General features: G+C 36.0%; 2 protein-coding genes across 2 annotated transcripts; both read left to right on the top strand.

The window, feature by feature from the left end:
• Nucleotides 1-2,767: 2,767 nt before the first annotated feature.
• Nucleotides 2,768-9,633, top strand: LOC137747670 (TMV resistance protein N). Its single transcript, XM_068487825.2, is given in 11 exon segments — nt 2,768-2,827; nt 3,133-3,762; nt 4,471-4,597; nt 4,599-5,564; nt 5,717-6,010; nt 6,111-6,956; nt 7,072-7,899; nt 8,221-8,536; nt 8,653-8,778; nt 8,903-8,998; nt 9,150-9,633. Coding segments are annotated over 6 exon segments (3,426 nt in total). The 5' UTR covers nt 2,768-2,827; nt 3,133-3,193; the 3' UTR covers nt 7,696-7,899; nt 8,221-8,536; nt 8,653-8,778; nt 8,903-8,998; nt 9,150-9,633.
• On the top strand, nt 7,777-9,252 carry LOC137746946 (3-hydroxyisobutyryl-CoA hydrolase-like protein 3, mitochondrial). Its single transcript, XM_068486952.2, has 5 exons — nt 7,777-7,899; nt 8,221-8,536; nt 8,653-8,778; nt 8,944-8,998; nt 9,150-9,252. Exons 1-5 carry the CDS (start codon nt 7,777-7,779, stop codon nt 9,250-9,252), a joined length of 723 nt encoding a protein of 240 aa, XP_068343053.2.
• Nucleotides 9,634-9,997: the final 364 nt, after the last annotated feature.

Here is a 9,997-nt window from a genome sequence, read left to right on the forward strand (position 1 = left end):
TCAGCCATGATCAATTTACTCCATATATTTTATATACACGAAAGTTCAAATCTTTTTAGTAATTTTGAAAAATTTAACTTAGATAAATCCCTTTTGTAAAAATATAAATATTGTAATAATCATAACAAAGGCAGTGTCTCACTTTCGCTCACTATACGAAATTTTTTGAAAAATTTAATTTAGACAACGCCCTTTTGTAAAAATAAAAATATAAAAATGTAATAATGTGAAAAGGAATCATTTTTTTTAGAGAAGAATGCCAAAATAAACTTAGTCAAATAGAGAGACGTGTAATCAATAACATCACATTTAATTATGGAGTGATCTTTTTCCACCGTCCATATCCATCAGAAAGATCTAAAGAAACTCTTTTAAAGAAGGAGGCAGATTGTCTGCTCTCCCATTACCATGCCTTTTTCATCTTTTTTTTTTTATATTATATGATCACGGTTAAACTACGTTAATATTTTATATTGATTTTTTTTTATAAATATAATAAGATAAAAAATAATAATAATATAAAATATTGACGTAGCTGAACCGTGATAGCAGAAATAAAATGGGATGGGAAATACAAGGTAAAGGGAGGGCAGACAACCTGCCTCCCTTAAAGGAGAAAAACTTGTGCAGGGCTTGACTTGCCACTGGACTTTACTGAGTGGCACTACAACTCACTCAAAACTCACAACATGGCCAATCTTTTATATATATATATATATATATTATATTTAAAGCTCCCATAATTATTTTTTTACTAATTATTATACATTATAAGATTAATCTAATAGTTAATTTTTTTCCCCTCTTAGATATGCATTTGAGTGTTTAAATTGGAATGCCCTTTAACCTCTGCTAAGTAACTGAGTTTTTTGTAATAATTCAAGTATCTTTTGGAGCAATCAATTATGAAGAAGCACCATAGTTAGGCAGTCTCCCACAACATCAAGAAGAGGCAAAATACTGTTTCCACGATTCTGGAGTTAAATTAGATGTCTGCTTTACAATGATAAAAAATAAAATAGTTGTGAAACAATATTTTGTGTAAAATATGGATATGTAATCTTTCTTTTTTTGTAGCATCGATCATTTTGACCGAAGGGCATTTCAACGAGACATTTGGAAATTGATAGCTCGTCTTCGTTATGTTCCTTAAATTAGCTACTGTCATAATACTTGATTCAAATATTGTTATTCAAGTATAAATGCTTTCGTAGTAAACCGAATTATTACATTTATAGCAGGAAATGAAATCCCACATCCGTTGTGCTATGATTCAAGCATAAACATCTGCCTCCATTTTGTTGCCCTTGTGACCATATTTTTATGAAGAAATAAAAAACACAAAGTAGGAAAAAAGACGTTAGAGAAAGTTTGGGAAGAAATTAAAAGAAGAGAGAGAAGAGGGGAAAAAATGAACCACTAACTAAATTTTATGATATATATTAATTAGTAGAAAAAATAATTATAAGAGTTTTAAATATAAAAGATTATATTTAAGATTTACCATTTCACAGCGAGTTTTGATTGAATTGTAGAACCACTTAATAACATTCAATGGCAAGCAAAATCCCATACCAGTTTTTCTCTCCTTAAAGAGCAATCCTCTCACTCCCGATCTTTTCTTCTCTCCATTCCCCGTTCATTTTCGTACTTGGCACAGTGGAATGCTGCCCACGCGTCGATAATCGTGACTTCTTCTCCGCTTTTCCTTTCATTTTCCTTTTTATCTCTCACAATTCTCAGCCTCTGTCGGTCTCCAACCTCGCTTTCTTTGTCTCCCAAATCGGCTTCTCTCGCGAATTACAAACAAGGTGCTTTCAACTTGTACCATTTGGTTTCTGTTGACTTTAACTCTGAGTTGTAATGGTGTTTGTGTTTTCTAAATTTCTTCCAATAGCTTAGTTCTAGTTTGATTTTGTTTGTATATATCTCCTCAGAGCAATTCTTGGAGTTGCAATCTTACCAGCTACGAAAAGGAAAGTTATTGAGAAAATCTGGAGAGAAGGGCCTCCTAAATTATTATGGCCACCAGAAGCTGTAAGTCCTGTTTTAGATCATTCAACAGGGAGATGGTATTCTCCATGACAACTGCTCCAAAGCAATAACTCCTTTTCCCCTGGATTGACCAAAATATCAACTTCAAAGTTTTGGGTTGTCGGAGGAAGAACTTAGTTGCCTGACATTTTGAGGTATATACTTTGCTTACTTTTGTTTTAGTTTCTTCAATTAGATACAGTTATTTCACACCAATGCTTTTGTTTCTGTTGGTGTTTTGAGTTTCAACTTTATCCGGAATCATTTGGTGGGTGTTTGGAACTTTGGAATTTGGTTTTGTGAAGTCCTAACTTTTAATTTCATTTGGGTCTGACATTGAGTTTAAAACTTTATCTGGAATCATTTGGTGGGTGTTTGTAACTTTGGAATTAGATTTTTAACTGGTTTTGTGAAGTCATAACTTTTATTTTCATTTGAATCTGACCTTTTAGCTGTCATTGAAAATAATCATAAAAGTAAAGTTGTGCATTCCTTAATTCAGTCTTTGGCAAGCCAACATGCATGATAACCAAGTAAATGGTTTTTAGTAAATGTTGATTTTGGAAAACTCTTTGTTTAAATTTCTAGGTTCTGATGAATTCTTCATTAAGAGTTGGTGACCAACAATCGACCCACCACCAATTTTAGATCTAGGTTTTTTAGAAAGCTTGCACCTCGGTTCATTTCTGACTAGGGTGTTACCTTTTTATCTGTATTGTTTGGAAGATTTCAGAAAGCTTGCATTCAAGTTTGGTTCTTTGAGTAGGACTTCAGGATTGAAGACTGAATTATTGTAAGTCTGTTTTCTTTTTCTTTTGTTTTTATAATCTGTTTTCTTTTTCTTTTGTTTTTACAAACGAAATTTGAATTATGTTCAACTATGGTTTATAGTTATTTTGTTGATGTTGTTACACTACTCATGATAGCTGTAATCACAACCAAGGATCTTTGGATAGTCTTTGTCCTTTCGATCCTCTTTTCCTCTCTCTTTCTCTGCACCTTCTGGCCAACATTCTGTCATTTCTCAAGTCCGTACGCCAACATTATTATATTATAAACTTTGTTCTTGTTGACTGAAGGAGGTTGACTTGGGTTTAGGTATTTCAGGATCATCCATTCGACAGCACGAACACAACTACTGCCATTTTTCATTCGTGATATGAACCACTGCAGTGCCATAATGGTGGATACCGCCATGACAACCCACGAAGCCTCCTCTTCATCCTCCTCCAAGTCAAAACTTTGGAATTACGACGTGTTCTTGAGCTTCAGCGGTGTAGACACACGCAATGGCTTCACGGGCCACCTCCACGCGGCATTAACAGATAGGGGATACCAGGCTTATATCGATGAGGACGATCTAGAAAGAGGGGAAGAAATAAAAGAGGAACTGTTCCGGGCAATCGAAGAGGCGAGGATCTCTATCATTGTCTTCTCAAAGAGTTATGTGGACTCGAGTTGGTGTCTTGATGAGCTGGTGAAGATCATGGAGTGCAGATACAAACTGGGGCGACGTGTTTTGCCAATATTCTATCATATCGATCCTTCACATGTTAGGAAGCAGAACGGAGATTTTGCTCAAGCATTTCAGAAGCACGAAGAGGGTATCCGTGAAGAAAAAGATGACAAGGAACGTGAAGCTAAACAAGAAAGGGTAAAGCAATGGAGAAGGGCTCTTACAGAAGCTGCAAATTTGTCTGGCCAACATCTTCAAATCACTGACAATGGGTAATCATTCACCTGCTTTTCAAGATTTGAAACATTTTAGTGAATGACTTAATCTCTCATATAATTAACATGCTTAATTAACACTAGCAGAGTCTTCTCAAAAAAAAATTAACACTAGCAGAGAGCACACACTTTGTGTGTGTGAACAATTTTTCTTAATAAGTGCAATTTTTTTTAATATTGCATAATTACTGTTTTGTCCTCCTTATGTAAATATTGTGTATCAAAAGTGAGGGTAAAATTGGAAAAATAAGTATATGATTGTCATTTTCTCAAAAAAAAAAAAAAAAAAAAAGAGAGGGTAAAATAGGAAAATTAGGGATATAATTGTCATTTTGTCAAAAGGTACAAAATTACTATTTTGCCCTCCTTTTTGTCAATATTGTGTATCGAAAGTGAGGGCAAAATAAGAAAATAGGGGAAAAAAGTTGACAAGGAGGGTTCTCTTAATAGTATAGATTTTACAGAAGCTAATTAAACATTAATTAACATGCTTAATTAATACACCTTAACCTCTCATATAAAACCTAAACTGTAGTTGGAGTTTAATTAATGAATGAATTTCTTTCTTTTATCAAGTTGGTCACAAACTCACATCCTAGCTAGTAGCTAGTTAGAATATATATATGAAGGAAAGAAAATTGTTTACGTACTGATAGCTTCTACTGTTCATTGAGTCCCACTAATGCTTACAAATTCAACATTTAGGCGTGAAGCAAAGCTTATTAGAGAAATTGTTGGCAAGATCATTACGGAATGGCTTCCGAGCGAAAACGAATTAAATGTGGCCAAGCACCCGGTTGGAATCAATTCTCGCGTTCAAGATATTATCAATCTATCTTTCAGATGGTGGATCAAATGGCGTTATCATGGTTGGAATTTGGGGGATGGGTGGATTGGGTAAAACAACAGCTGCCAAAGCCATTTATAACCAAATTCATCGTAAGTTCCAATTCAAAAGTTTCCTTGCCGACGTTAGCGACACTACAAGTAAACATGGTCTGGTTTATTTGCAAGAAATACTAATTTCAGACATCCTGAAACAGAAGTCTCAAATAAGCAGTGTTGATGGAGGCATCAGTCTGATAAAACAACATCTCCAACGTAGAAGGGTACTTGTCATCATGGACAATATAGATGAAGTGGAACAACTCAATGCAATAGCTGGAAATCATGATTGGTTTGGTCCAGGTAGTAGAATTATCATAACGACACGAGATGAACATTTACTAAAGCAAGTGGATAAGATATATCCGGCTGAGAAATTGGATAATGGAGAAGCTCTAGTGCTCTTTAGTTGGCATGCCTTTGGAAATAGGTGGCCTAATGAAGGATATCTGGAACTCTCAAAAAAGGTTGTTTCTTACTGTGGAGGTTCGCCACTAGCCCTTGAAGTTTTAGGTTCTTTTTTAATTAAAAGAACCATAGCAGAGTGGAGAAGCCAGTTGGAGAAATTGGAAAGAACTCCTCATGGAAAAATAATAAAACCACTAAGAATAAGCTTTGAAGGGCTAGATGATACACAAAAGGCAATATTCCTAGATATATCTTGTTTCTTTATTGGATGGGACAAGGACTATGTCGCAAAAGTGTTAGATGGATGTGGATTTTTTGCAACAGTAGGAATCAGTGTCCTCCGTGAACGATGCCTTGTAACTGTTGAAGACAACATGTTGAATATGCATGATTTGCTTCGAGAAATGGCCAGAGTAATCATTTCTGAAAAATCTCCTGATCACACGGAAAGATGGAGTAGGTTGTGGAATCCTCGAGAGGTCACCAATGTATTGACAAATAAATCTGTAAGTACATTCCCAATACAATTTTGGATTAATGCATCGTACAAGAAAAGCATATATGTAAACCACGTATGTCTATTATACATTAAACAACATTCATGTGTAAATATATGCAGATAATCCTTTTCTTACTCAGTATACCGTGTTGTTAACAGGGAACTGAAGAAGTTGAAGGACTTGCTCTAGATTTCTCTGATCTTTGGTTACAAAGCTCTAACAAGTCTAGTTTCAGTACAGTAGCATTTGCCAATATGAAGAAACTGAGATTGCTTCGGCTAAAAAATGTGCAGCTCAATGGAAAATACAAACATCTTCCCAAAGAGTTAATATGGTTGTGCTGGCGTAAATTCCCTTTAGAGTCCATACCAGATGATTTTTTTAATCAACCAAGATTAGCTGTTTTAGACATGCAGCATAGCAAACTGGTACAGGTCTGGAAGGGTTTCAAGGTACAATCAATTACACATGATGATGCTCTGTTTCTATTCATTTTTGGAGTTCCTTCTCTTTTGGATATTAACTTCAATTTTCCTTTGGTTTTGGCAACAGTTACTTCAGAAGTTGAAAATCATTAATCTCAGTTATTCCCGTTTCCTAATTAAATCACCGGACTTTTCACAACTCCCAAATCTTGAAGAGTTGATATTAGAAGGCTGTGGCAATTTGTCCGAGATTCACCCATCCATTGGTCATCTTAAAAGACTTTCTTTGGTAAACCTTACAAGTTGTTACAGGCTTATTTCTCTTCCAAGGGATTTCTATGAGTTGAAATCTGTTGAGACTCTTTATCTTAATCAATGTTCAAAACTCAGTGAACTGCATGAGGATTTAGGGGAGATGATATCATTGAGAATACTTGAAGTAGAGTTAACAGTCATAAGACAAGTACCACCTTCCATAGTAGGATTGAAGAATCTCACTCGTTTGTCTCTAAGGTTAGGGGGGCGTATTCATTTGCACTATTCATTACACGGCTTAAACTCTTTAAGAGAATTAGATCTCTCATTCTGCAATTTTGCTGATGATGAAATCCCTAAGGATCTTGGGAGTCTAATTTCTTTACAAGATTTGCATCTTCAAGGGAATAATTTTCATACCCTACCCAACCTCAGTGGTCTTTCAAAGCTTGAAACATTGTGGTTAAGTGGATGCAGAAATCTTCATACAATCCCTGATTTACCAACAAATTTGAAATTTCTGTATGCGTTTGGTTGCCCTGCATTGAAAACAATGCCCAATTTTTCGGAAATGTCAAATATGAGAGAACTAAATGTAAGTGCTTCAACCAAACCTACTGAGGTTCCAGGCTTGGATAAGTCATTGAACTCCATGACATGGATTGATATGAAAAGGTGCACCAATCTCACAGCTGATTTTAGGAAGAATATCCTACAGGTATATGTCTCTCTCTCTCCTGTAAGTTCTATTGCCTTCCTATTGCGCGCATGCACGCACAAACACACATGTACATGTATTTGTATATTATATGACACTTGCATTGAATATACAGGGATGGAATTCTTGTGGATTTGGTGGCATTTTCCTCCATGGGAAATATGTTCCTGATTGGTTTGAGTTTGTCAACGACAGTAACAAAGTCAGTTTTGATATTCCCCCGAGTGATGGCCGTAATTTTGAAGGGTTGACTCTGTTCTGCGTTCACGGCCCAGAATGTATATTTTATCATCCTCAACTTCATGTTGTCGTTACTATTATAAATAATACTAAGCGTATTGAGCTGCAGGCTTGCATAGGCATACTAGACTGGGAGGATGTAGTATGTGAAGACAATTATCTTTGGCAGGGACAATTGTCGAACAATAAGCTCAATTTGCAAGGCGGGGACAAAGTTGATATAATTTTTGAAATCCCAAGAATTCATGATGTGAGGAGAACAGGTGTTAATCTAGTATGGGACAAACCTATGAAGGAAAATATGCATGATTTGGACAAAGCTGGTTATGTTTTAAAACCCACATCCAGGTTGGTTCTACGATCATGATCCTCCGGCCTTGCACATTTACATCCAGCTCGGTTCTATGATGAGGCAGGACCAAGAAATGACGCATCTAATACTAATCATTCCAGTAATCAAATGAGAATTATTGTAGATGACAGAAATAGAAAAAGGTAAAATTTTTCAAGTAAAAGCATCATTTGTCTAGATTAAGTCACACTCGGATCGATTCTATGATGAGGCACGATCAAGGCGGTGATGCATCTTCATCATCAGGCTCATCCTCATCATTACAGTGGACTACGGATCACCATCAGCTTCATCATCAGCAAGTCGATATTTCATACTTCATACTTCTTTTATACTCTTACGAATTTTCCAGTAAGTAATTGTAATTGTTTTGAATTTTGAGGATATATTGCATCCAGAAACATTTCAACGTTTCTTTAATTGCTAAGATTGTGCTTTTCATCATTTATTAATGTTCAATACCTACGATTATTTTTTTCTTTTGTAATTTCATGTTGGACGTTCTCGGGCAACCTACAACATCTGATCATTTGTTTAGTGTTGATTTTGCTTGAACTTGGGTAATATGATTTGTATTAGTTGGATAGGATTCATTTATTTTCCAGCTAACATCTGTTGTTTTCTTAAGATTGAGAGGCTATCGATATGATACTTGTGCTGCACATTTTTCAGGTACTCACTGCTGAGTATTCTCTAATACAGAAAATCTCTGAGTACAACAAGCCGTATATAAGCTTAACAATGGCCTTTGGTATTGGCCTATCGGGCTACAGTCAGTACCGGATCATTACAGAGGTACTATTGCCTTGTCAGACAGAGATTGTCAATGTTGTCAATTACAACTGTGGCGAAATTCAGCAGCAACCCAGATTTGAAGCGCAGCTCAGGAGTCTTTTACCTCAAATAACTTCAGCATTTGGTGCAAATAAGTCAGCTCTTGTGACAATTGATGAACTTAAAAAGCAGCAGCAGAGTTCAGAAGCTACTGGTAAGTTTGTCGAAGCCATTTATTTATCGATGATGAAATGAAATCTGTCTTACTCTTCTATTGAGAGGCTTGTACGTGGCTGTCAAGTATTTTCTATCCAATTGTTTCTGTTGCAGTGGTGGAGTGGGCTAATGAAGCTCTTCAAGGTCTTGGAAAGGGTGCTCCTTTTTCACTTTATTTGATGCAAAATTACTTCTCCAAAGTTGCATCTGCGCTTGGGGAAAATGACAATCAATTATCCAGTGAGTCTTACTTTCTACCTTTTCGTTTCATTCATCGCATGGTTGCATCCTTTTGATAGATTTTGTGTTGTAGTATTTCACATTTTGTGAGTGAGAAATATGTGCTTTACTTGATCCCTTCCAGCTAACTGGTGTGATGAAAACTGAATATCGCGTTGCTGTAAGATCGTCTGTGCGGAATGCTGAAGGTGTGCGGGCAGTTTTGGTGGACAAGGATCAGGTTCGTTAATTATGCTCAAGATTCCTTGCTGACGGAGTTGCTGCAACATAAACCATTACAGCGTCTACTAGACCTACAGTTATATAACCATCTTACTTTCCTTGTATCAGAACAGATCGTTATCTTTTGCTTCTGTTTTTTGTCAATGCAGAATCCGAAGTGGAACCCGTCAAAGTAAGAGGGAGGTGAATCAGAGTGAAGTGGAAGCTTTCTTCGAGCCATTGAGCCCGAACGTTGAGGAGTCGAGCGTGTGACTGACTGGCATGTGAAAACCGGAGTCATTGAAATATATTTACCGTTGTGGAAAATAAGTTAGATGAAACAAGATGAGACTTGTGTAAGTTCTACATAAGAGCAAACACTTGGTGATTTGATCAAAGAAATGTGGAATGATAAGGAGATAAGAATTGACACTTGTGGTAGACTTATCAGGAGTTGTTTTTCTTTACAGTTTCAAGTCAGATACATTTTCGGTAAATCTAGAACTCTTCTAGCTGATATAATGCATAAGTGTTTCACGGTGATAAGGCTACTTTTATAAGGATCACTTAATGGGATGGATCCTTGTTGAATTCCATGTATAAAACTGAGGTCCTTGCTCCCTCCACTAAATATGCAAGTTTACAGAAAACTCACTCAAGCCCCATTGAGCAAGCCTTGCTTTCAGTTGTGTAGAGTTGTAGGAGAACTTTAGTTCTTAATCCTAGTTTTATGAGACAATGTCTTCCACAGGTACGTGGTTAAGTTGATAACTGTGAATAAGTTTTGACGTTCCACAATTAACTTACAACTTGGACCATTGAAATTTATTATAATGGATCGATAGAGTCTGCAGTTTTGTGCTAGTTTCTTTCCTCTTCCCCCATACCGGCAAGAAAGTCATTTCATCCTTTGAAAACATTGTTTATATATGCATTTATGGCATCCATTTGAGTGTATTATATGGTTCATTTGACTAATTAATTACGACCTGACTACTAAAAACTAAACAAAAATAGT

The sequence above is a fragment of the Pyrus communis genome, chromosome 2 (assembly GCF_041283825.1).
Source record: "Pyrus communis isolate YQ-2024b chromosome 2, ASM4128382v1, whole genome shotgun sequence".
Taxonomy (NCBI): Eukaryota; Viridiplantae; Streptophyta; class Magnoliopsida; order Rosales; family Rosaceae; genus Pyrus; species Pyrus communis.

What these genes read in the sequence shown, in the direction of transcription:
- LOC137746946 (XM_068486952.2), top strand. Translation starts at nt 7,777, where the DNA reads ATGCATCTTCATCATCAGGCTCATCCTCATCATTACAGTGGACTACGG. An exon ending in ATACTCTTACGAATTTTCCA is followed by an intron (nt 7,900 to 8,220) that starts GTAAGTAATTGT and finishes CACATTTTTCAG; the next exon opens with GTACTCACTGCTGAGTATTC. An exon ending in GCAGAGTTCAGAAGCTACTG is followed by an intron (nt 8,537 to 8,652) that starts GTAAGTTTGTCG and finishes TTTCTGTTGCAG; the next exon opens with TGGTGGAGTGGGCTAATGAA.